General features: G+C 41.0%; 1 protein-coding gene across 1 annotated transcript; it reads left to right on the top strand.

Annotated features, from left to right (window-relative positions):
* Positions 1-783: 783 nt before the first annotated feature.
* On the top strand, positions 784-27,091 carry cpne4b (copine IVb). The gene is made up of 16 exons (XM_074613686.1): positions 784-1,122; positions 5,081-5,271; positions 8,385-8,564; positions 11,737-11,808; positions 13,144-13,218; positions 13,756-13,839; positions 13,920-14,009; positions 15,724-15,822; positions 16,120-16,206; positions 17,583-17,642; positions 17,748-17,881; positions 18,045-18,099; positions 18,310-18,361; positions 20,101-20,234; positions 20,655-20,891; positions 26,142-27,091. The coding sequence occupies exons 2-16, from the start codon at positions 5,101-5,103 to the stop codon at positions 26,271-26,273; spliced, it is 1,662 nt and encodes a 553-aa protein (XP_074469787.1). The 5' UTR covers positions 784-1,122; positions 5,081-5,100; the 3' UTR covers positions 26,274-27,091.
* Positions 27,092-27,956: the final 865 nt, after the last annotated feature.

Here is a 27,956-nt window from a genome sequence, read left to right as displayed (position 1 = left end):
GCTGTGCAATATGCTGCCTTCCACTGTGTAATTGTCTGAAATATATTAATAATTTCTTTTTTAAGATATTTTTTGAGAGTTACAAGTTATTTTAACATGGTCATGGAGCATATATACTATTTGTATTCTGGGGGTATCATTCCTATGCAGAGGGTAGTTTAGTTTATTTATTGACTACACTGAGGGCGTTTTATATATATATTTATTATATATTTTAATAATTTATTTATTTATTGTGTTGAGTTGAATGTGCTACTTATTTTGTACTGTAATAATTACCTTGTGCCTTTTCTACCTTTTTTCCTTTCTTAAAGCTGACTCGGTGTAAACTGCTCAAGAAATATTTTTAGAATTCCATGAAATTCTTTTCTTCTAACAAAAAATAATTGTTAAAATATAGTCATAAACCTAAGAAAAAACAGAATCATTATCTTTAAAAATGATCAATTACGATTGTGATTACAAAAAATACTGTAAATCTAAGACCATTTACATATAAATTACAAATGAAACATGTAATTTTTACATTTTTTTCTGTCATTTTGAAATACAGACAAAAAATTTAAATTTCTTGAAAAAAACAAAAAAAAACAGGGTTTTTTTTACAGTGTAGCCCAGAATTTTGCAAATAACCTTTTGACCAATTTCCCCAGGAAAATCAGTTTCTTTTTATACCAAACGTGGTGTCAGTTCACTGTACCGACCACCAGATGGCGCTGACGCACTGCGTCACCGGAGCGCACTGTGGTCCCTCTGGTGTAGCAGCACGGTGGAGCCCAGCGGATTACAAACTCTAGTTAAGTGGCCCACCGTCCTCCTCCTCCTCCTCTTCCTCTCCATCTTTCACCCAGAGTAAACCAGGAGCCTCTCCGTGCTATCACCCTGTGGGAATTAGAGAGCAGCTCTGTGTTTGGCTGTCAGCACCCGAAACCTCTGCAAGCTCTGCAGCAGTGTTAGTGGAGTGGAGGAGACTGAGAGGAGAACATCACATCACATACAAGACACAGAGTGAGGAGAGAGGGAGATGGGTCCGGAGGCGGTGAGGCATCCGTGATTGTCAAGTGGGCTAAACGGCGGTGAAGTTGTTCGACTCTGCTCGGATCTTTTCTCCAGGTCGTTGAGGTGAGTTTTCATCTCTGCAGCCTGGATGGTGCATGTTTTACCCTGCTGCATGCATGAGAGGTGTAGCAGAGGCTATACTCCTATAACTGGACATTTTTGTGTATTTTCTTATAAGTAAAAGATGATTTTTATAGCCTGATATATCACATTATATTGTGTACAGCTTGTGAGACTTTTCATCTTTAGAGTGAAATAAACTATATATGAGGCAATAACATATTATTCTAAGGAAATTCACAGTGTCTTGAGAGATTCTCTCTTTGGAGGAAACCTTCTTGGAAAGCCTCTGCTTTAATTTATTTCAGCTGGAGTGCTATAAAACAAGATAAGCCCTATGGGAGTGGAAGATCTGCTTCGTTCTCTATCTCTCTCTTTTTCCCCCCTCACCATCCCCATTCATTCCTCTCACTTGTCTGCCTTTCTCCAGTTTTTTTCTCTCTAATCCCTTCTCTCACAACCTCTGTCTGCCTCACTCCCATCCCTCTCTGTGTCAGCTCTAATAACACTGTGAGTTCAGCAGACTGCTTCACTTCTGATACTCTGTCTTTTTCTTCCCTGTGTCCACTCTTTTGAGACGAGCATGTCACCTGTCATGATTGCATGCATAACATGCCACATTCTTTAGCTTTTGCTGCCTGTATATACTGTGTCCGGATGGCGATGTCATCCCTCTGTCTGATAATCAATATGTGGCCCGAGAAATTACAGTATGGACCTTCCTGTGGCTGAATCATTAATGTCACATCTGCCACATGCACACGAGAAGGTGAACGGTCACACCGTATATACACATTTTGTACAAACACACACATAAGTCAAGGGTCATGGCAATTGAGCTCTTGAGCCGTGATTGATTGTCACAGTGTGGAGAGCTGACAGTGAGGAGCCTTCGAATGACTTTTAGACATCGTACACCGCCCCGGCAATCAATCACTACGCTTCTGGTTTTTGTATGGGCATTATTTTTGATTTGCACACAAATTTCAAACCACTCTTGTTACAAAGCCTCTCATTCTGCAATTTAGCACGGCTTTGTTATAGATGGTAGCTTCTATCAACAGTAAAGCAGTGAAACATGGCAATTTTCTGCAGTCGTATTTCATTAGAAACACCAACATTTAGTCAAAGTACAGCTCCTAATACTTCAAGCCTCCTCACTAATGCATGTGATTGGTGCTTAGATACGAAATAAACCAGTTGTCAGCTTTGTGCAAAACCACTTTTGGGACTTTTCCCCCCCTAATAAGCTATTGCAAGATCCTGTGACGAAGTGTGATAGGAAAATTCATTGTCACCTCTGGCAATGTGCAACACAGCATGTGACAGCTTATGCTTCGCTGTGCTGTAAAAGGCCGACCCGGCACACAGCTCTTATACAGTATATGCTCTAGAAATCGTTCACATCCTCTGTCACTTATCAGTGTCATCTGCTGTCACCCGGAACAGACAGGCATCTGCTGCTTCCCGCACACACACACACACACACACACACACACACACACACACACACACACACACATGCAGACATGTCACCACCGTGCACATACAGAAACAGCTACAACACGCCACCTACACACACCTGCCCTGTGGCTCTGTCCACGCCCGTTTGTCTTCTGTACAGTATACAACACATTCAGTGGGCTTAGCTAAAAATAATCACCAGCAGCCAACACACACATGGACTATGAATTATGGAGGACACAGAGAGGGTGAGAGAGAGAGAGAGAGACATCCAGGTCAGATTCAGACCCAGTTCTAAGAGCTTCGCTCCCTAAGGATGATACTACGAGACCGCTGCATTATTATTCAGTTTGTACAATCTAGCACATCAGACCTGCGGTTTAATCTTTAGTGTGGAATAGCTGGACTTGAGGCCACCCAAGGGTTCAGCCCAGTTCTCCGTGTACATTATGGGCTGGGAATATATATATGGAGCCATGCATTTTGAGATTAATTATACATTGCAATGTATAAAGTGTTTCCAATGTAATAGTAATAGATTTATAGCAAGTGTCAACTGGATTTGTAGGCTTTGAGTAAAGAGCACAATTTGGGAGGTCGTTAAAGTATTATTGATTACGCTACAATGCATTAAGTGTACTATCTACTGTACCATGCTAAGTGTGCTGTTCTGTACTGTACTGATTGATAACAGTGTCATATCTTTCCATTACATGTGAACCTACAGTCAGGAGATGGTTATCTTAGAATAAAGACTGGAGGTAGTGGAACAGATGCAGCTGTATCTGTACTATATATGTGTAGTGTAGCCTGGCTTTGTCTAAAGGTAACAAAATCCACCTAATGCACACTCAAAGTTTTTATATAACACGTTAATAAGTGAGCATTTTTTAACCTTTAGACAGAGCCAGGCTAGCTGTTTTGTCTCTTGGCTGTAGCGTCAGGCATACAGTACATGCCGAGTGTGGTATCGATCTTCTCATCGAACTCTCGGCAAGAAAGCGAATAAGTGCATATCCCCAAAGTTCTGAATATTCCTTTTAAAACAGGGCCCAAAGTGGGATCCGTAAGGTCCGATTCGGACCGCCAGATGTTTGTAGCGGAAAGAAAATAATAGTAATTTAAAAAAAAATTAGAATATAAATCGCTGTTTTTCATTTTTTTGTGAGGTAAAAAATGCTCTTTAAATATGTAGGATCCCTAATTATGAATCATTTTTCATAATCTGAGCAGGAAGTCAGTTTGGCACGAGTGAGGTAAGAATCAAATGGTGAGGCAGAGACAATGGCACATGGATAATAGGGCATTTCAATGAGAACTTGGGATCCTAGCACCATTTTGCATCTTAACAATACAATACAATACAATAGGTGTTTGCGTTTGGCCCATGGACCCGCCATTAAGGCTCTGTTTTGCCCCCCCCCCCAAGTAAAAAAAAATTGGGCACCCCTGCACACAGGTGTTTTCAGTAAGTACATCTCTGGTCAGGTTGGAGGTGGGTGGAGTTAGGCTGAGAATTAAATCAAGTCACAAGAGTCCATGTATTATTAAGAAGTGTAAAGGTGTATCGAACAGGTGCAACAAAACTAAAAGCAGAGTGAGGAAGATACCAATCAAGCTGAGGCTGCACACACCTACGCAGGTCTAATTAAGCCGAGTAATTGAAATCACCCGTGTGGGCGGCTGATGGATGTGCAGCGGGGCCTTTAGATCAAGTCCCTTGTAACACGTTAAACATTATTGCCATGCGTGTGTCATATTGACCGTCACTGCTGCTGTATACAGAAGCTCCTGTGAGATGCGTTATATTAGTTTACAGTAATACCTGGGATACTCGATTTTGTGTCGGGAGTACAAGAGCTCTCACCTTGAACACAATAAAATGCGGCAGATATTTTCAGCCCTCGCTGTGATGATAGGGTCATTTTCTTTGTAGCTTTTTTACTGTAAAATGTGATTTAAACTCATTTTGTGATTATCATGGTAGGAGATGTCTGTGTCCCAGCGATTAGATGCTTGACGGTATTCTATTTAGGGACTGTGAACATTATACACTCTGTGGAAACCTGAGGAGAAACCCTGCCGATTTGTTCTGGTTACTCAGCAGAGCTTGTGTGTGTGTGTGTGTACGTGTGTGTGTGTGTGTGTGTGTGTGTACGTGCATGTGTGCATGCGTGCACTTGTACGTGTATACAGGATGTGCATATACATCCAGATGCGTGTTTGCATTAAATGCATAATTGTGCGTGTTTGTGTTCATGCTGTAAGGTATACGTGTGTATTTGGAGGACCTTTATCTGATATTCAGTAGCTTCAGAGTCCTGACCTTGAACAGTTTGAGTGCTGTCTGCTTAGTCAGGGCCACTGCATCTGCTCACGTCAAAGCAAACAGCAGTCTAAATGTACTGCAGTGCATGTCATCTATCTATATATATATCTATCTATCTATCTAGAAGAAAGTAACCCTGTCTTTTGTCCTCTCTCCCTCTCCATTCAGTGTGCGATTGTGTATTCAGCATGAGTAACATCTACGAGTCTGCAGAGGCCACGCTGGGCTTCATCAGCTCCCCATGCCTGGCCAAAGTGGAGCTCAGAGTGGCGTGCCGAGGGATCTCGGACCGCGACGCTCTCTCCAAGCCCGACCCTTGCGTGGTGCTGAAGATGCAGTCGCACGGGCAGTGGTTTGAGGTACATTTAATGGGTGTGGGATGGGGGGATTCTTATGACCCAGTTTCATAAACAAGTGGTTACATCATTCAAAGTGTTCTCAATAAGATGCTATGCTGTATATTGTTGCTCTTTTATGAATCAGGGTGCTATTCGAGCATTTTTTCCCCCTAGTCCATAGAGCACATAGAAGCGACTGGCTTTGACAAAGCTTTCCAACAAATGATATAACATTTTGGCATTTGAAGTTTTTCATATACAATTTATCTTTAGTTATGTAGGTCTTTTTGGCTCTACTACAAAACCTCTAAGTGTCAGTTTCATTGAAAAGCAGTGTTTTGCGAGACCATTTGTCGATGACCTGAAGTACCAGTCAGACTGTACATGTCTCTATCTGCTCTCCATGTTCTGTTCCTTATGAATTTCTCTGCAGACAGCACTTGAAATTATTCAAGCACGTCGCAGAATTCACATTTGACTAAACGATCGTGTGCAATCAAGGAGCTGGTGTGATGCAGAGCTGTGATTGGGTCGCTAACCTTTCTCATGATAAATCGCGGGTTAAATTATGGATGCTAATTGTCACAGGAGGCAACAGAAATCATACCCTTTGGAGATTTTTTGTACACATTGCATTTTTCTATCCAAATGATTTGTGTGGTGGTTTTGTTTCTCTGCTCATCTGAGCTTTCTAAAACAAGTTCTCTGCCCCCAATCGATATTGAAATAAAAAGTTATATAATAATGTACCAAACTCCTTTGCCCTGGAATCATGGGCACACTGTACTCAACAAAAGGTGTCAAATAGATGGCAACATTATCTTCTTGGAATAGATTGTTTGAAATTTGAAAAGAAATTCTGCTCTCTGCTAGCAAGTGTCCCACTTCCTCTCCTTTTATCTCCAAGACTCGACCTGCTCTTTCAGGCACTTCAGATGGAGTCTCCTACTTTAAGAAACATCTTATTCCCACTGTAGTCTCACCGGTGGCGGTGGCACGCGTATTAGCCGTATCTTGTAAGAACACAGCGTGAGGGAAAAGATAAATCTAGAGGAATCTCAGGAAGAGCTTCACATCTTTTTCTTTCCCTTTATTTCTGGGAGAGACATATGCTGAATGCACCGTCTTCCTTTTTAAATATGTACTGTAGATACACACACCCATGCATGCACGCACATCCTCACACATACAGTGACCCACTCTATCACTCGTACATGGTTTCACACACATCACTCATTCACACAAACTGTCACAGGCACAAGCTCTACACTACACACACACACACACACACACACACACACACACACACACGCACACACACACACACACACTCTATTTCCACATGGGCTCAAGATCAAGTGCTCAGAAAGTAGTGCAGCATTATTCAGTCTTTGGAGACTCCACAAAAAGCTACTTTGCACTGGTGTGTGTGTGTGTGTGTTTGTGTGTGTGTGTGTGTGTGTGTGCATGTGTGTGTGTTACAATAAGCCTTTTTGTGGGAAAGTGGGAATGGACACATGTTATCACTGCCCATCAGATTCAGAGTCTCTTAATTGGATAATTGTTGAGAGAGCGCCACTGGGCTGTGTGTGTGTGTGTGTGTGTGTGTGTGTGTGTGTGTGTGTGTGTGTGTGTGTGTGTGTGCGTGTGTGTGTGTGTGTGCGTGTGTGTGTGTGTGTGTTCATGATACTATTTGCTTTGATGAGATGCCAGCCTCTTGAGGTAAGTGTCAGAAAAAGGCCAAATCTGTTTGTGTGTGTGTGTGTTTGTTGAGTCTGCTGGTGTGCCATTCACTTTTGAGTCTCCATGTGTGTGTCAAAGGGTTATCAACAATAAAAGGGACCCAGTTGTTGCTGCTAGTGTTGGATAGTTTTTTTTTTTTTGGCAGCGCTGAGCCAGACTTTTGTTTGGCTTTCTATTACTTTCTCCGTCAGGCAGTCAGAGAGAAGAAAATGTGAGATCAATGTTATGGTCGCTTCTTTGTGTCATCAAACAGCTTGTGCGATTCTAGCCACAAAAAAAAAAAATCCATAGTCCTCAAGTTGATAAGTGTAAACAAGGTGGTAATAGCTATTTGTGGTAATTGCTGCGGTGCTGAAAAGTCTGGCAGTGTGTTGAATGAAATCTTCATACTTCAGTCCACTTTGGAAAGTCCATAAAATACTCAATAATAGCATAGTTTTATGAAACACCACTTTCACACAGCCAGACCTTTAGAAATATACAAAACTATGTATTGATTTCTAAAGTCTGTATAACACAGGAATTGTTTGTCATTAGGTGTTTTGACCAATATGTATGACAGACTTTGGTGGTCTTACAAATTGTTATTAAGTAGTTCATTGATATTTAATTGGGCAATAAAAACAAGATAAAATCCCTTACCAAAAATAAGTTTATTCAAGTGTGCTATTAGTATACTTCTTTTAAACTTAAAATAAGAGAATATACTTTCAGTTTATTTTTAATGTACTTATCAGTTATATACTTAACAAAAGTATACATTAGTATACTTGGCTCATACTGACAAGTATACAGAAAAGTCTAAGTATACTTGGCTCATACTGACAAGTATACAGAAAAGTCTAAGTATACTTGGCTTATAGGCCTACTTATACTTAATCTTTTGATCGAGATATACTTAAGAAAATTATAATTAAGTATTCTTGAATTATAGGCCTACAGAAAAGAATACTTGGCTTGTAGTTGTGCTTACGTTTTGATATAGTAGCCTATTAAAGTGTGTGAGAGTTAATAAATGAATAGGTCAACAAATAAATTACATTATAAAACCATTCATTTACATTTAATTGGACATAAAAAGTAATAAAACAATGAAACAGACTGATTCATACAGAAATAATAATGGAATCCATTTGAGATTTTATTATTATATTATATTTGTTATAACATTTCCACCTACCAGATGCTTTTCCATTTATCAACTGTGCTATCATTTATGTGATCCTCGAGGGGTTTTACTGTGCGATCTTTAAGAAAATTGAAACCCACAGTAATAGTGGTTGTCTTTTTTAGATTCCAAAAATTCATTGGACGTACGAGGGTTAACCTGGAGTTGTGTGTGTGTGTCCATGCACCTCTGTGCACGTGCATGCACATGTGTGTGTTTGCAGGTGGACCGTACAGAGGTGATTCGCAGCAGTAGCAGCCCGGTCTTCTCCAAGATCTTACTGGTGGATTACTACTTTGAGGAGGTCCAAAGGCTCCGCTTCGAACTTCACGACATCAGCTCTGGTAACAATGGCCTCCGTGACGCTGACTTCCTGGGAGCCATGGAGTGCACCTTAGGACAGGTCAGTGTGTCCTTTGCCAGCTCAGCTGTGCTTGACCAGATGGGGAGCATGTGTGAAACATGCAGGTTGGAATCACGCCATGTTACACTCCTTTCCAGTACTCCACTGTACACTGTTCAATAAATGAGACATCTGCTAGAAGCCAGGCTTACATGAATGAATATGAAACATCATGTTAGGTGGGTTGCTGCACATGCTAAGTGGTGCGTGTGAGTGAAGTTTGGAGATCACATCTGAACACGCATAAGAGTGAATTCACCGTAAGAGCCAGGAGTGCGTATGATGAGAGCATGCAGGTGAACTTATGTGCATTTATGTGCATCAGTGAGTGCACTTACAACCAGAAAATTGCATTTATCCAGCATATCACTGACAGTAAGTGTAATGTTTACCAGTGCAGAGCATGGACATCTGTTAGAGACCCATGCATACATGAATGCAGCCTATGCATTGAGTGTAAGAATTACAGACTCAAGTATATAATCCTTTGTAAAGTTAACCGAGCTTGTAGGGGTTTTAAACGTCTGTATCAGGTACTGTGTACTAATTAGGGTGAGAGAGCAACTTTAAGATTAGAGAAGCCAACTTTAGCCGTGGATGGAATCCTAATGTGATCTTTTCACTTGAGGTCGTCATCATCTGCATTTACACTGAGCTTTCGTTGTCCTTGAATCCTTAGTTGCATAAAGCCCTGACAGTGCTTTAAACTGTTTTAAAAGCATTAAATGTGCATATGCTTATACATGTGGTTTCTTGCTTAAAGGTGACGCTTCTCCTCTAAATGATGTAGTTGTAATCAGTAGGCGATTTGTTCATTTGTTTAAAGAGGACCTATTATGTTTATTTTCCGGTGCATACTTGTATTTTAGGTTTCTACTACAACATGTTTACATGCTTCAATGTTCAAAAAACGCTTTACTTTTTTGCTTTACTCTGTTCACCCTCTGTTTGAAACGCTCTGTTTGAGCTCCTCAGCTCATTTAGCCACTCGTTAGCATCCGCCTTTTTTATGACACGTAAAAGCTTCAAAATTCACAAGTGGGATATTTACTGATGTATTTTATATCGTAGAACAAAACGTTAAAATCTCTTCAGCTTGTGTTAACCACAGACCTTATTTCAGGCATCTAACTAAAAACCCATTCAAAAACCCATTGACTTCCAGACGAGGGAACCGGAATTGCTAAAACGTTAACTCATTTCCGGGTTTTAGGACTCCTTCCTGCAGCGCTCTATTTCAGAGACATGCTCGGGGCCATAGATTCTAATGCAATAGATTCTAACACACACCTCTGTCAGATATAGCACGATTGAGTCAGGCAGACTAGACTAACGTATTCAACTAAGCAACCCCTTTGGGCATCCCCTCCCCTCAGATCACCTACTGGTTGTAATCAATATTTAAAGATTTCCTTTATTTACTTGCTTCACTTAATAGCCAAGAGCATTTAAGAAGAAATTTGCAATCGCAGTAGTACTAATTAACAAGTTGATTTCAGGAAATCACCAGCTAAGTCACGCTGAGAAGGAAATGGAAAGAAAGCAGAGAGGACAGGAGTTCCAAAAAGTACAAAAGTGTTTGTGTCCACTTCCCATTGTCAGAGACGCTATCGGCAACATAAAGCTGGTGGATTTACAATAGTTGGGAGAACTGAGATAATTGCCATGGACAAAGGGAGGCTTAGCCAGGGGGGTTTACTGAAATGGGATAACATGCTGCCAACATTTTGTCTGTGTCTAAACAACAACATTCTGGGTGTTGCTGCGTATCCAGAGGGTTGTTAAGAAAAGAACAGCAATATACAAGTGTGATATGAAAGCAAAGCATGAGAGGCACATAATGATAATTTCAGTACGCGATAGTAACTGATCTGTTAATATATATGTACGTTGTGAAAATTGAGACAGGTAACAGAAGAGTTGTGATGGAATTGTGTGTCTTACATAATGCCATTTGTTGCATTACTGTGTTCATTTTGGATCCTTTTTTTGTGCCTACAGTGACAGACTACCCCTATAGTTACTGGTGTCATCACCATGTGTAGCCAAGGGGAAGGCATGTCACAGATACTGTACATTGTGTCACTGATAGCATGTAGGTAGGCGATTTTAGCTAAGTGTCTCAATCAATGTTTATATTTTACCAATGGATCACATGGCTACTTATATGTGATAAAACCACAGAGAATTACCCCCCAACTCTGCAGTGCCCCTCTTCATCACATCTTTCAACTTGTTTTTTTGATTGAACATATTTGAACATTTCACAGCTTAAGAGACAGATATTTTTCTCGGGAGCTGGTGGAGACCAAAAACAGAGCAAAAAGGAGAGTGAATATTGGACAGACATTCCTTAATTGGCCAGAAACGCAATTCGAAAATGAATACTAATATTGATGTATAAGGCAACTGCTAACAAGTTAGCCATATCAACTTAAAAGTAATATGTCAGCTTTGTGTTTACAAGCTTGCTTCTGCTGCTCCCATAAATTATTGCAGGTTTAACAATCAATAAAGTTGGAGGCAAGCAATATCTGTTTTCCTTGTTATGATATTTCATTTCAAAATAAAACATATTTAGAGCTTTCAAAACCAATTTTCAAAATCAAAACTGTACACAAAATAAAACACTCGGATCTGTGCACTCTGTACAAGCTTTTAATCAAAATGAAAGAACACAATTGTATTTAGCCCTCAATACAATCCACCTGTGTATCACTTTTGTTCTTTGAAAGCATTGATGATACTACAGATCCCACTGAGAATCAACACCTCTCTCTGCAGCTCTTTGCAGTTTTTAGATGCTTATTGTTTTGGTTTGCGTGTCCGTGTGGTTGAATCCCAGTGGATCTCACCAACCTCCCCATGTAAACTTGAGCCACTTATAGCTTGTGTAACACCTGGCCGGCCCAAAATAGTTATATAGATGAAAAGAGCCGAGGTGCTGGCAGATCAAACGAGGGATACAACACCTGAGAAAATTACTTTTGACAGGTAGTGAGAAAGGTGACTCCACCATGCTGCTTCCTTTCCTTTGAATGTGTAAAGTGTGCAGTTGTATGATAGCATTAAGGAGAAGAGTGAGATAACACCGGGGTGACACTATCAAGGCAAGCTTGTCCCTCTGAGGAGAAACACTGGAATATGTGAGATGGTTTTCTGTTTGTTTCAGATCGTCTCTCAGAGGAAACTGACCAAAGCTCTACAAAAACAGGGAAACACTTCTGGGAAGTCCTCCATAACGGTACGACACTTTCCAGAGTCAGCCCACAACAGTTACACACACACATGCATCCAGTGGTGTAGCGCAGTGTATACGCAGGTATACGGAGTACTTATTTTTCAGTCAAAATTGCGCATACCCACTTCTAAATCCCCTCTGATGCAAATCATTCAGTAGTGGCTGAAATGTCTCTGATTGGTTGGTCATTCAGAACTATACTTTCCTTCAGATCCTCCCTGTCCTACCTGCTGTGTTGATTTACCTCATAGACAATATCGAAGCCAAAACATCTTGATCGCCCCCTGGTGGCTGACTGCAGTATAGGTCATAAAGCCGCACTCCTCCAACTCCAACTGTTAATTTTTCTGATAAGTTTGGTTTAAATGAGTTATTAGATGCTATAAAAAAGGAGGTGAGACGTCCAGATTGACAGCTGTGATTGAAAATTGCTCTGGGTGAAGTAGTCACGCAGCCGGAGGCTCGGGAATTGTACGAGAGACGAGACGTAACTTTAACTTTCCATTACCACAAGTCTGTTTAATAGAACAGATTTCAAATTGATCATAAATGTATTTATATTATGGTTAGTTGTTGTGTCTTTCTAGCCAAACAGATAATCGTGGTACTAACGTAGCAGCTAGGTGGCTCACGCTAGCAAGCTGTGGCCATGCGCGGCTCATGATTGGCTCGGGCGGGTGTGTGGGCGGGACCTCTATACCACGGCTTCACCCCCCGATCACTACTGCGCAGACTCTGGCTCCAAATGACGTCAAAATCTCAAGATGTCAGCTCCTGTAACCGGGATATTTTGGCTTCACTTTTGTACAGTGGGAAGCAGTGGAGACGTGTCGTCCATCTACATATACAGTCTGTTGTTTACCTCAAATAATACAACAATATATCGCCTTCGAAATGCGAATTAACTTAAGAGGAAAGATGAAGCAAACTACTCAAACAAAAAAATTGTTTCCGGAGTTACAAACAACCTTGTGATGCAACATCGGGGCAACAGTGACATGCAAGTGTAGTCTTACATGTCACTGTTTATAACGCAGGGCGTTTATCCTTTGCTAGAGGGGTCACTTTAAAAAAAAAATTGGGCCATAAATTAAGAGTAAACCCACTTCTTCAGGCACCACTACACCTCTGCACACACACACACACAACTCACACACGCACCACCTCTTGCACTCAGACACTCTGAAGGTAATTAATTTGATGATGTTGCCTGTTCAATCTGTTCTGTTCCTCATTTCCATCTCATTTTCTCTCACCTCCTTCCTCTCCCCCCTCCTCCTCTTCTTCTTCCCCCCCTGTCTTCTCCTCTCCTCTCCTCTCCTCTCCCCCCCTGTAAAGGTGACAGCAGAGGAGTTGTCTGGTAACGACGATTACGTCGAACTCTCCTTCAGCGCTCGCAAGCTAGACGACAAGGTTCGTGCGATTGTGTGTGTGCTCTTTCAAAAAGATTCAAAATCTGTGGTTTTCCCCTTTAGATATGAGAGGAATTAATATTCAGAGATTTGAGTTTGCGCGCTATCGGGCAGGTGTGTGTGTGTGGGTGGAGGGCTGTGGGAATTGGCGATGAAGCAACCCACACACAATACACAAAAGTACAATCTGGCATTAGAGGAGGCCTGCTGAGATAGGAGGGCACCAGCCTCTCCCCAATAGCCCCCTCCTATCTCAGCCACCCCACCACACACACACACAGATAACTATATTAATTTTCAGCCTCCACACGCACACACATGCACAGCCACGGATGACTAATCCAAACAAGTTGTGCCTTAGGGGAAAGACGGGAGAAAGCAGGGGAGGGGCGGTTAAATTGGAGAGGACAGGAAAGTGTTGGGTGGAAGAAAGGGAGAAATAAGGTGTGAAATAATGATTCTGTTAGTGTATGAATGATTTATGGTGATCAAAGGCGGTTCTGAAGCAATGCCTTACACGCGTGTTTTCCCTCTAAAGGATTTCTTCAGCAAGTCGGACCCTTTCCTGGAGATTTTTAGAATAAATGATGACGGTACTGAGTCGCTTGTACACAGAACTGAGGTAATCACATGCACACACAAAGTGTTATTTACTGCCTCGAGCCTGTGAGTAACAAAAACTGATGTTTGTGTGCACTGCAGACGGTCATGAACAACCTGAGCCCAGTTTGGAAATCCTTCAAAGTTTCCTTCAACACACTCTGCAGCGGTGACCATGACAGGGAGCTAAAGGTGAGTCTGCAACTGTAATTATTTTTTCGCAGGTCATAATAATGGCGACATCATTTTTTATTTAACTTTTAATATAATACGATGTGAGTGTGCAAAACCTCGAGCTAAAGCGACCTTCATTACTTAAGTTCCCCCAGGATGCACATTTAGAGGGAGAGGCCAAACAGCACCCAAAGGCCTGCAGGTGTTTCTATGCAAGGTGGTTCATTTGTGCAGCATATAAATGAAAAGTGCCCACACGTATATAACTGGATGAGCAAGTCACAAAGCGGCCTCAATCATCTCCTTCCAGAGTCATGAGTTGAGTTCAGGTCATGTGCTGTCCTTTTCCTGATGCCTGATGTGTTATTTAAAGAGCCGGACGGGTGTGAAAGAGCTCAGTGGTCGTCCTAAACTCTCAACCTTTACTTGCCAGAATGAATCAATGCGTGCGCGGCTGTGCGTGAGCCAAAGCGACGGCCACACATCGGCTCCGAACAGTTATTCTCTCCATGAATAAACATGAGCTCGTTCATTAAATATTCAGAGGCGTCTTAACTCTGCATGGCTCCTGACAGCAGGAGAAAGGGCTCACACACACACACACACACACACACACACATGCGCGCCATCGGCTATGGTTTCCAGGGCTACCTGTTTGAAGCATCAGAGCTATAGTGAGAAATGGCACGGCAGAGATTTCTATTCAGACCGCTGCTTCCTTTTCACAGAGCTCTTAACTGACCAATGCATAAATGCATAACCCTCCTCTACAGCGTCTGTCTGTCTCTCGCTTTATATCTCTCCTCATCCGTTTTTCCTCCACCTCTCTACTTTTCCCGTCCGTCGCTCTGTGTGTCTCCCCAACTGTTAGTATTCATTGAATGGAACGGAGATCCTTCATTTTTACATTACTCTCTCGCTCTCAGCAACTTGAAGAAGAAGCAAGGCTGCAAAAAAAGCGAGCGCTCGCTCCTTCACACGCAAAAATGATTGCCAAAAACACAGACAAATGATCACACACACACACACAGACACACGCACACACATACAGACACAAAAGGCACACTTCAGGTGCAGGCACTTGTCAGCTTAAGTGGGAGATAGGAAATAAGGGGATTACGTGCGGTCGTTGTTTTTAATCAAGCGTTGTTGGATTGGTTCTGAACGCCAGTTGTTGGAGTGACCTCAGGCAAGAAGGTCACAAAGCTTGACAGCAAAATGACTCATTCACAGCCATTAAAGCCTTTGTGAAAGCTTTCTCTCTCTCTGTGTGTGTTAACAAGTGTCTCCACTGACCGACCGAATTGAGTGATATTGATTGTAAAACAGTCCAGATATCGGTGACGTTGTCACATTTTTAAATGATAGGGTTGTTCCTTTACAATGTTCTGAGCCTTGGCCTGCTGACCCGAACATTTCACCGGGGATTGAGGTCATTTATCTCTTCTGGCAGCTCCTTAGAGAGATACAAACTATTACGCTGAAACACACATATACAGTACACACACATAAAGCGGTCTCTTAAGCCACGTCCCTCTCAGCATCTTCAGATTAATATTTCACCGCTCCACTGCCCCCCCACCAATGCCGCCTTATCAATCATTCAGCATGGCATTTCCCTGCATGCCATTTGTGTGTGTTTGTGTGTGTACGTGTGTGTGATGGTTTAGAAAGTGTTGCAGCTGCGCTCTAACTGAATGATTGTATGTGTGTCTCTTTGTGTCTGTTTCAGTGCACAGTTTGGGACTGGGACTCTAATGGGAAACACGACTTTATTGGGGAGTTTCAGACCACCTTTAAGGAGATGAGAGTGGAGCAGGAGGGCAAACAGGTGAGCACAAGCATGTTAAAAAGCTGTAAAGGTATATTTCCACACATGCATCTGTTAACAAACACTAACATACGACACTAACATTTTAACTTTTTATCTTTCTTGGTTTTACTGCGCTGTATTACTAATTCAAATTGTGACTGTGTTAAACATTGGCAAATAAAGCGATTCTGATATGTAAATTAGAACCAGAATTGTGGACGGCTATCAATAGTCAACCACATCATAAATAAATGGTTCAGACGTCTCGGTTGACATGACGTTGACATGAATGTCTGTGTGTGTGTGTTTGCCCAGCTTCAATGGGAGTGCATCAACCCTAAATACCAGATGAAGAAGAAGAATTACAGAAACTCTGGTGTTGTCATTATCAACCACTGCAAGGTGAAGTAACACTACATCACATCCCTCTACTTCCCTGCCATCCCTCCCTACATCGGTCTCACAGGTCAAATAATGATTTTTTTCACTATTGATTAAAGATGCCCTGTGGAGTTTTGTTATAAACAAACAAAAGTTATATTTATAGTCAGTGTATCTCACCAACACACATGTTTGTCTTCTTCTTCCCTGCCTTTATGAGCTGGGTGCGTGTAGCCTGCCTGTTTACATGCATGTAAATCCTCAGACGTGACCAGTGGGCTACCTACGGTTCTGAGAAGTGAAGCCAATGAGGAAGTGCCTTAAACTTGCATTCTTTCTAACAGCCAGCAGGGGGCGACTCCTCTGGTTGCAAAAAGAAGTCTTAATGTATAGAAGTCTATGAGAAAATGACCCTACTTCTCTCTTGATTTATTACCTCAGTAAACATTGTAAACATGAGTTTATGGTCTCAATCGATAGTTTCAAGTCTTCTTCAATACAGCATGATGTTCATTTAGTAAATTATGGTCCCATTTAGAGTCAAATAGCTGATAATGCAGCCTTGTGTCACCTAAAAATGTCTTATTCAGCATTCAGTTGTACTTAGCTCCTCCCTCTCGTGTCACTTCTGGTTCCGAAAAAACATGGCGAATGCCAAAATGCTGAACTTTAGGCTTCAAAACCAAAGTCCACAAACCAATGGGTGATGTTGTGGTGACTACGTCCACTTTTTATATACAGTCTATGGTTAAAAAGATGCTAAAAGGTCACTACCATGGGGTTTTCTGGTCTGGACTTAGCTCCACCTTCTCGTGTCACTTCTGGTTGCAAAAAACCAAGATGGCGAAGACTAAAATGCCGAACTCGAGGCTTCAATACGGCAGTCCACAAACCAATGAGTGACGTAGCGGTGACTACGTCTTATATACAGTCTATGGACTCATAAAATCATTGCTCTATAGCTCTACTAGTGGACAGAAACCTCCACAGGGTAACTTTAATCTGCCAGTTAATTGTTTAGCTGATTAGTTGTTTACGGTTTAAATGTCACATAACAGTGAAAAATGCCCATCTCACTTTTCTCAGAGCCCAAGGTTATGTCTTCATATTGCTTGTACAAAATCAAAGATATTAAATGTACAATGAAATAAAACAGAGGCTAGCAGCAAATGCTCATATTTGAACTGGAACCAGTAAATGTTTGGCATTTTTTGCTTGATGCTTGACTATTCATAATAATATAACATTTTGGTGTTATCTAATCGATTAATTATTTCCACAATAATGTTGAGCATCACCGTGCATCAAGCACAGCTACATCCAACTCCCTTTCAGCTTTTATTAAATCTGATCTTGACTCCGTGACATCCATAAATCTCAACCTTCCCCCCTGACAGATCATCAAAATGTATTCCTTCCTGGAATACATCATGGGAGGCTGCCAAATTCAGTTCACAGTAAGTTTTGTCACATATAATCTCCTCAATATTTATAGCGGCAGCAGCATGTCATTTGTCTGTCCGTGCCCATTCATGCTGCGAGTGTGTGTGTTTCCGTCTCAGGTGGCAATAGACTTCACAGCATCCAATGGGGATCCTAGAAACAGCTGCTCCCTCCACTACATCCACCCCTACCAGCCCAACGAGTACCTCAAAGCTCTGGTGGCTGTGGGGGAGATCTGCCAAGACTACGACAGGTAGACTACACTCCATCAATCATCATTTATCTAATCCTGACACACACACACACACACACACACACGTAATACACACTAGCTTCTCCCTCTCGAGGCTTTCGTCCTTATGTGTCCTTGCCTCTGTGCCATTTTCAGTGAATCATGTGCCTTTCTCTTTCTCCAGTGATAAAATGTTCCCTGCGTTTGGTTTTGGAGCACTGATACCACCTGACTTCAAGGTAGGACATGTGGTCTGTGTGTTTGCAGTAGCAGGAGGGAGTTCTGGTTACTTTATATTTCGGTTTTAGATCTCTCTCCGAGGCACAGCTTGCTTTTGATCAACATGAAAAGAGAATGCATCTGCCAACCTGTAAATTGGACTGAACATGTTGTGCTGAGTGTTACGCGGCGGTAAAAAAAGGCCCTGTGTTTTCTGCCCCCACATGAAGGTATCGCACGATTTCGCCGTGAACTTTGACGAAGACAATCCTGAATGTGCCGGTGAGCTATCGAACACACACACTTCATTCATTCACACAGACTTCTTGACTCACAGTGACTTGTATTCATACACCACAGGACCGAAACAGTCGCACTGCTGCACGCCTCTCATCTCTCCCCCTCGCCGTCAGTCCCCTTATTTCTCCCTCTATATCTGTCCCCACTCTCTGTTTCTTCCCCTCACACATAAAAATACACACACTTAAACACACACACATGCAGCTGGGAGATTTGTCACTATGCTGCAGGAAGTATTTCAGGCTCTAAGATACAGAGACAAACAACACTAATCTGTATGTGTGAAATGGGCTTCTGCGCTCTTCTCCACACATAGCTGCTTTCCTGCCGTGAAGGTCTGGATGTGTGTGTGTGTGTGTGTGTGTGTTTGTGTGTGTGTGTGTGTGTGTGTGTGTGTGTGTTTGTGTGGACTTTGTAGGAATGCTTTTTTTTTTTTTTTAAATGCCCAGTCACCTTGGAGTGCAATCACATGTGCAGAGTCTGATGTATTTTAGCAGATACTTTTGCAAGTACAAGAATTTTGGGTAACACATTATAATAACCATAATTTTTAAATGGTAAATGTATAGGTTATAGTTAAAGCAACAGTGGGTAGAATTGGAGCAAATATGATTCCAAAAAGTTATTTTTATAAAACGGTCACTATATCCTGACAGTAGTGCATGAGACAGGTAATCTGAAAACCATGTGCCTCGGTGTCCTCCGGTGCTCCTAATCGCATCTGCAAGATTTCACAGAACGGAGGAAAACAACAAATCAGAGCCGAGCTGGAGTCTACTGTCCAGCTGCCGTCTCTGTGCAGCTGTCAATCACTCGCAAACTCCGATCAAACGGTCAAACTAGGCAGCGCTGATCAAATATGAATCAATATTCTGTTACTGTAATGCCTATTTCTCTCTTCTAAACATCTTGTAGTGTACTGTTTAGCTGCAAAATTAGAAAGTTTGTGACCCGGCAGCCATGTTGAGATCAGTTGAAGAAATACAAAGCACCGCCCACCAGCCAATAGGAACACTCTCTCTCTCAAATGACCTGTGATTGGCCAAAGTCTCCCGTCACGGGTTAGATTTTTCAAAGCCTGAAAACAGAGCCATGAGGAGGTGCAGAAGTCTAGTTATCTCTCAGAACACTTGAATTATAATATGCTGAAAGGTTATTATGGGATTTTTGCCCAATGATGCCAAAAAAAATCTGCCTACTGAAGCTTTAATATGGATTATGTAAGGGATAATGTACAGCGAGCCGGTCATTGTTGTGAAATAAACCCCGACAGGATCGCCCTGAAAAGGGTTGATTTCACAACAATGACCCGCTGGCTGTACATTATCCGGCTTATTACACTACTTACTTAAGAAATCAATAATTTGACACAAAAATGGTCCTCCAGAGTCCGACATCCGAACTGCGTCCATAGCAACGGTCTGTTACACATAGCAACTGCTATAAAGAAATAACAGACCGTAGAACGCTGTGATTGACCAATCAGAATCAAGTATTCAACAAAGCCGTGTAATAAAAATGTTTATAATGTGTGAAACAATAAGTTGTTAAAATAACATGAATTATAGCATTACTAATAATTAATATGCATTATTAATTATCATTTTCATTGTTTGTTAACTAAAGTTTAAGTGTTACCGAACTAAGACTTGGAGAGGTCAGTGCAGTGCAATACACACATAAATAAGTGCATGGCAAAAGGACCTGTGTGTGTGTTGCAGGAATCCAAGGCGTGGTGGAGGCCTACCAGAACTGCCTCCCTAAGATCCAGCTCTACGGTCCCACCAACATCGCCCCAATCATCCAGAAAGTGGCCTCGTCTGCCTCCGAGGAGATGCACACCAAAGAGGCCATGGTGAGAGAGAGAGATTGAGAGAGATTAAAAGAAGAAGAAGTCTTGTTCCTGTTGTTGTGACTGATGGTGTTTGCACTGGTTCACATGGGGACAAGGGAGAGACAAATGGCAATGAAAGTGAGACACCACAGCGGGTGAAATATGGGACAAAGAAGGGCGGAAAGAGATGCATAGAAAAGAGGGAGGAAGTGATTGATATTAATTTAATTCCAGTCATAAATTTTAGAGCGCAAATTCCTCTCTGCCTTAATGCCTCCCGCTTCTCTCCGGCTCTTCAGTGGATTAGAATGAGTTTTATTCAAATTAGCCCCTGACAAGAAGACACTTTTAAAAACATAAAAGTCATCGAACATCTATCCCTCCCCCTCCCTACTTCCTCTTCCCTTCCCACCCACAACTCTCTTCTCCCCCTCCTGCCAGGAATACTTCATCCTGCTGATCCTCACAGACGGCGTCATCACCGACATGGCGGACACGCGGGAGGCCATCGTGCACGCCTCCCACCTGCCCATGTCGGTCATCATCGTCGGGGTGGGCAACGCGGACTTCACGGACATGCAGATATTGGACGGGGACGATGGGATCCTGCGCTCACCGAAGGGCGAGCCCGTCCTCCGCGACATCGTCCAGTTCGTCCCCTTCAAGGACTTCAAACACGTGGGTGGCGGCTGGGAGGAGGGGTAAAGGGCGAGGGATAGGAGTTTCTGGAAAAACCATAGAGCTTTGATAAATTCAGGGAGATCAGGCAACCTCAAGACACATACAAATTAGTCACTATATAACATGCTTTTGTAATAGATGCTATTTTTTTCTACCTTGTGTAGTTACTTCTTCACAGCCTGCATAACTATAGCGGATACCGAGCTGCTTACTTTAAACTTTTACTTTTAAAACAGCACTTTAAACATTAAAGGGCATAAGAAATGTGAGGTTATAAAAGAGTATCTAATCATCAAACGTTAAGGAATTTCACATCAAGGCCACAGATTTTAAAAAAGCCTCTAAGTGGCCCTAAGTGTTATTCAATACTTTTGCCAGAACAACACCTGAGGTTATGTACTGATATATATATATATATATGAGTTTTCACACATCTACTGCAGATAACAGTGCACGCACAAGGCTCACGTAAACCGCATAACCTCTAATAATAATCAATGCCCCACATAAAGACAAGCATACAAATCAACCGCGGCTACTGTGCTTCGTTCGGCAGCAGGCTATTTTGAAAGTCTAGTAAATTTAGATGGAAAATATAATCCACCATAATCCATACAATCCCCCTCTTACAAGATGGGAATTCATAAGCAATAAAACACACACCCTTGTTCAATTCATACTCAGGGGGTTTGCTAATACAGCCCTACTTGGTCGGGTATAGCTTATGGTGGCTAAACTTTGATAGATATTGCTATATCGCTGACATTATTGAGTTAGTTTGCTCACTTTATGACACTTCTCTTGTGCTTTTGTTACACTATGTTTTCTGTTATCCTGTAATGGCCCCTTGCTGCTGTTGAGCAAACGTTACATAAGATCCCTTTGAGTTTAATTCCACAGCTGTGGCCTATATAGGTCCTATTTGACCATGACAGATCTGTGTCTCACAAAAACAAATAGGGGACGGTTTAGCACTTTTATTCAACCATAAATCAAGCAGCCCACTGTTTTCTCTAGTCTGTGCTGCAACAGAACAGAACATATATCACATATATGAGTATTTCTTTTGCCAAATGAGTATCAACACAAGCTGCTGTGGCTCTGTCAGCTCCTGCTTACTAATGGGGAAAATGAAAATCTGCCATTGGATACAATCCTAAAACAAACAAATACATACATTTTAGTCTTAAATTAATTACTGTAAAAAATAAATAAACAAACGAAACATATTTACATTTAGACCTTTGTCTCCATCGTGCTTGTAAAACATTGACTCCCCAATGAACATGCTGAAAAAAACTGTCTGATAGTTGAACTTAATTGCTGACCTGATTTATTTTATTTTACTTTTTATTTTACTTTTATTTTACCAGGATGTTCCCATTGAGGTTTAAAATCTCTTTGTCGAGGGACTCCTGGCCAAGACGGCAGCATGAAAGTTTCACATAAAAGCATAAACAACAGATGTAAAACAAAACACTAAAAAGTTGAAAACAACATAAGAAATTTCACATAAAAGAAACAAGCAACAGACTTAAAACTACTTACATCAAACAATGAATTAGCAATGTTGTTCAGTAATGTACATTCAGTGGTCAAGTAGTCTTAATCCTGTTTTTAAAATCTTCCATGCTTATAAAATAATCAAGCTTAAAGTGACTCTGCAGCTCACACCAAGAAGACGGTGCAAAAACTTTAAAAGCATTTTCACCAAGGACAGCTCATGTTTGAGCCGGAATGACGTGCGTTATTTGACTGCATGACCGAAGGTTGCAGCTACTGATAGTTTTAGGAGTCAGTAAATAAATATTTTTTAGCATTTACAGGAAATATGTGGAAATGTGTGAGTAAAGCTTGAGTAAACATTCTCTGTCATTCCTCAAAAAGTATCGAGGTTCAATACCAAGCCGTCAAGGGCAGACTTCGGGCAGACCAAGCAACAGCATTTAGAAAGTTCTACTTCATTTGCGGTATAGGGACGATGCAATTTAACATAGTTCCAATACAGGGCATGAAACTAATGCGCTGCACGGAGAGTTTATAGCTATTGCTAATTTTCAATTCTTGTCCCTTGTTGGGCTTTTACATGTACAGCGTAATTAAAATATGCAGCTTTCTGATATGATAAAACCACAATACACTACAAATATGGAAATAAGATGAAATACACATCACATAATACACAGTCCACAATACACCAATACACCTTGCTAATTTACAGTTCAATTTGCTAAATTTGGATACAACTCTGTTTTGCTTTAAGCAAGCACTTAACCTTTGTTGTGAAGGACTTTATGTCTGGAATTCTACCCACGTGAAAATATCCAGTTCACATGCGACATTATTTGAATTTCACATGTTCAAATTTAAGTTCACATGTGAAAATAGCCAATTGCAAAATGTGTGAAAATGTGAAGAAGCAACTTTCACGTGATTTCATGCATCAGGTGTCACATTTACATGTGAATGTATGTAATTCACATGTGACAAATTTCACATGTGGAAATTTTCATGCATATGTGAAAAAAAGCCAATCACTTGTGAAAATGTCCAGCTCACATGTGACATAATTTTCTTTTCACATGTTAACATTTTTGTTTACATGTGAGAAAATAGCCAAGCGCATGTGAAAATGTGGAATTCACATGTGAAGAGGCAAATTTTACGGGATTTCGAGTGCCATATTTTGTTTCCACGTGTGTAAATTCGAATCCACAGCATGTGAAAAAAACAATCACATATGAACATATGTAATTCCACATGTGAAAATGTAAATAAATTTCACATGTGAAAAAATTTTCATTCATATGTGAAAGTAGCCATTCACATGTGTAAATACTCAATTCACATGGCAAATTGTGGTTTTCACATGTGAAAAGGCAAATTTTACTTGATATATTGGTAAGGGTATCTGTTTCTGTGTGTGTGCGTGCGTGCGTGTGTGCGTCTACACTGTGTGCTGGGTGGCAATAATTGCTGTATTCAGTGGGTAACGCAGTGTGAGTGTGTGGGCGTAATATGCTTGACGTGCTCGTCAAAACACATCAGCTATCTGCTCACTGCGTGTGTGCATGTGAGTGTGTGTGTGTCTCTCTGGTGGCATTAATTTTGCCTGACTTTGACAGGGCCTATTTGGCCGGGTCTGTTATGGTGAGTTTGGTCTGTGACAGGTTGAGACATCAACAAATTACAGCTAAACAGAAAGAGAGGGGGGAGATGTAGGAAGGAGAAGAAACACCTAAAAGTACACAGAGAGTCAGTCAGAGAGGAGAGGTGAACAATGAGTCTGGAGGAAAAGGAGAGGAAGGTGGAGGGAGAGAGGCAGCGCCCGGTGGTGGAGGTGCTGGAGGGGGGTCAGCAGGAGACCGGAGCTAAAGACAAAAGGGAGCGAGGGAGTGTGTGACAGAGGTGGAGAGGTGATTTTCTGCTCTGTCGTTTCTTTTCAGAAGGGATTAGCAGGACGAAGCTGCTGTGAGACAGGCAGAGTGGGGGATAACAGGTAGATAGGAGCAGGGGAGAGAGAGAGTGGGAGGGAGGGTGGAAATGAGAGGAGGAAGAGGAGAGAGGGGGGTTGCACTTTGATGGTGCATTGTCTCTAGGAATTATGTGAGACGGAGTACGACAGACTCTCTGACTTTGAGGATTCGGAAGTGTGTGCTGCGTGGGAGCGTGTGTGTGTGTGTGTGTTCAGGCTGACAAGTGGCTAACCTGTATGTGTGTGTGTGTTCATGTACGCATAGGAATATTTTACTCCTTTTCTGTACTGAGTATCATTTCTTTTGTGTTTTGCGTTATCTGAATATTTTATACTTTTACTGTACATTTAACAGGAATAGTCTTCATTTACTCCTCGAGTTCTTTGATGGAATAAAACATTGACATTTTTATGAATTAACAAAAATCTTTTCACGCTTTTCACGATGGATTCTTGACATCATCCTTTGGATTTTAAAAGGGCTTTTTTGTAACCAGCTCTATTTTATTAGTTATTTATTGCATATGTATAACAAAAAAGCAAACAGGAAAAAGAAAAGTCATGCACAGACACATAGAAGTACAAAAATAATTGCCCCAGTGTTGAACCATCCACCAATCCCTCTCCCATAACCCTAAATGTGAAGGACATAATAAATCAGAATTAGGGCTGTCAGTCGATTAAAATATGTAATCATGATCGCAAATGAATCGCACATATTTTATCTGTTCAAAATGTACCTTAAATGGAGATTTATCAAGTATTACATACTATTGCATACTCTTATCAACATGGGAGTGGGACAATATGCTTGTTGTATGCAAATATATGTTTATATTTATTATTGGAAATCAATTAACAACACAAAACTATGACAAATATTGTCCAGAAACTCTCACAGGTACTGCATTTAGCATAAAAATATGCTAAAATCATAACATGGGAGACTCAAGCCCAACAGGCAACAACAGCTGTCAGTGTGTCAGTGTGCTGACTTGACTATGACTTTCTCCAAACTGCATATGATTATCATAAAGTGAGCATGTCTGTAAAGGGGTACTCGTGGGTACCCATAGAACCCGTTTGCCAAAATTTAGCATAAGATTGGAGTGTTATTTAGCTTCCTTCGTGACAACCTAGTATGACATGGTTGGTTCCAATAGATTCCTTAGTTTTTCTAGTTTCATATGATGCCAGTATCTTCACTCCAGCTTTAAAATTGAGCCCGTTACAACTTAAAAATCGCAAGTTGCGTTAATGCGTTATTGAAATTAGTGGTGTTAAAACAAGGTATTATTGGCTGCAATAGTTCCTGATATGAAAAATATACCTTTTCCATATTTTGATTGAGTTTCTTGACCCTTAAGTTATCACAAACCTTTGCCAACCCATCAAAATTGGAATTGCATGTTTTTTCAAATAATAGCAAAATAGGAACAAACACAACTGAACTACTTTCCAGCATAAACTGTACCCAGGTGATCATTTACTTTTGCATAGTGTAAAGAGTTGTTTTTTTATGAATGGACAGGATCTGATGTGCTTTTCTCCTGTGCCATTTTGTTGAGCACATGTTACTAGAGGTCAAAAAGGTGAAAGCAGGGATGTTTTTGAGTTCGTCAAATGAGCCTGTCTGATCAAATCAGTCTCACTAGTCCAGACCTTTGACAGCATCGGGCTCATCAGTAAATCTGAGCATCCTACAATCATGCGTGGCTGGTGATGTGTCTCTTCCTCTCTCTCTCTCTCTCTCTCCGTCTCTGTGTTTCCAGGCCTCCCCAGCCGCTCTGGCTAAGAGTGTTTTGGCAGAAGTCCCGAACCAGGTGGTGGATTACTACAACGCAAAAGGCATCAAACCCAAGTGTATGTCGGACTATGAGTCCACAAGAACCTTCAGCCCCTGACAATGGACAACATGCAAACACACACTCCAATACACACATATATATATCATATATATATACATTTATGTACTGTAATACATATACACATGTTAAAGCACAAGCACACACAAACAAACATGTACACATATTACATGCATACAGTAGTCTAGCTCAGAGAATTAGCTCGTTCTGGTGAAACAATTTGAACTACTCCATTGATGACTATTGCATGTTTGGCCACAGTGGCACATGGGAAATGATTACTCTGTATATCTAAAAGACGTTTATAGAAATAAGAGCTGAACCAGCATGCAGACTCAGAACATAGCCCACCCAAAGAAATGACACTCCTACCTTATTTAGATAACTAGCAAGTAGTCTACGTAAACCTAAAGATTTGTGGGTAGTAAGGCCAAAATATGTGATTGCATAGCCCAAAATGATTAGAATTAGCATTGCAAATGTTATTTATGGGAATGGCAGCATCCCTGTTAGTGTACTGCATAAATGCATGAATAATTCAGCTCCTGCTAATATCCAATCTCCGGTCCCCCCCCAGCTTGCTAGTTATGAAATAAAGTATCTCTGTCATTTGAGTGACATTCAGGGTTGCCTTGGGTGTTTTGGGTTCTTTTCTACAGATGTGTTTGAGATTTTGCTAAATGGAAACGAACAACTGAATAATTGTAATAATTTCTTATTAATAACCTTCTTACATTGTAGAGAGTTTTGGGATGGATAGCAAAGCGTGTGTGGTAGACACTCATCTGTGAGCTGAAAACTGTTTTTTTTTCTGTATTCTGCATGTTGATTATAATAAAGACACTTTGGTTTTCTCATTTTTTGTGTGATTCGACGTTTGTGGGTTTTGGAAGAGTCTAGGGTTAGGAATGAGGCTAGTGATTATGATCAGTGTAAGGTCTCCAATGAATTCAAGTAAAACAATGTAACTTCCTCCTAAGTGACAAAAACACCAAACTTTTTTGTGTTGAGACTCTTTGTATATGCAGACTGAGGTTGGATATCACACATCTCTCTCTCTGTCTCTCTTATGGACAGCCGACGTGTTATTTGTGCGCGTAAAAGAAGTATGTGTGTCAGTTTCAAATATTGTGGAGAGCTGGTTCATGACATCTTCATCCACAACGTCTCACTACGTCTCCCAGCCAGACATTAAAATGCAAGAATAAATTAACTCACAAATCTCCATATAGTTAATTAGGCTAAACCAAAGTTGGGCTGTCCTGAGAGTATACTCAATACGTGCCTCGGTGTCTGACAGTCAGATCAGTATTCACCACGGGAGCCTCCTGATATCTATTTCAGAGACCACCCACATCCGAAGAGCTGCACTGAGAGGATCAGTTGAATAAAGGCTGGGAGAAAACAGTTAAAATCATATTGTAGATACCTATATTCTTTATATTCTGTTCTATAATGTTCATGAGACAACTATAATAATAATAAATGATAAAAACAGTTTCACATATTACACAGTATATTGTTAAACTTCAGGAGACCATCACACAGAAGCCCCAAATCAATGGGACTTGTTTTACTTCATCATTTTCAGATTTTAATACATTTATCGTGCTTATTTGTTTTATTTATCATTGTTCTTTATTATTTGTATGCATTGTATAGAGCTAAGAAATTGAAATCCATCTGTTGATGAAGAGCGATGTAATATGATTGAAAACTCCA

Source organism: Sebastes fasciatus, chromosome 17, assembly GCF_043250625.1.
Source record: "Sebastes fasciatus isolate fSebFas1 chromosome 17, fSebFas1.pri, whole genome shotgun sequence".
In the NCBI taxonomy this organism is placed as follows: domain Eukaryota; kingdom Metazoa; phylum Chordata; class Actinopteri; order Perciformes; family Sebastidae; genus Sebastes; species Sebastes fasciatus.
Note: the sequence above shows the minus strand (reverse complement) of the source record. Positions and strands in the feature narration are given on the sequence as shown.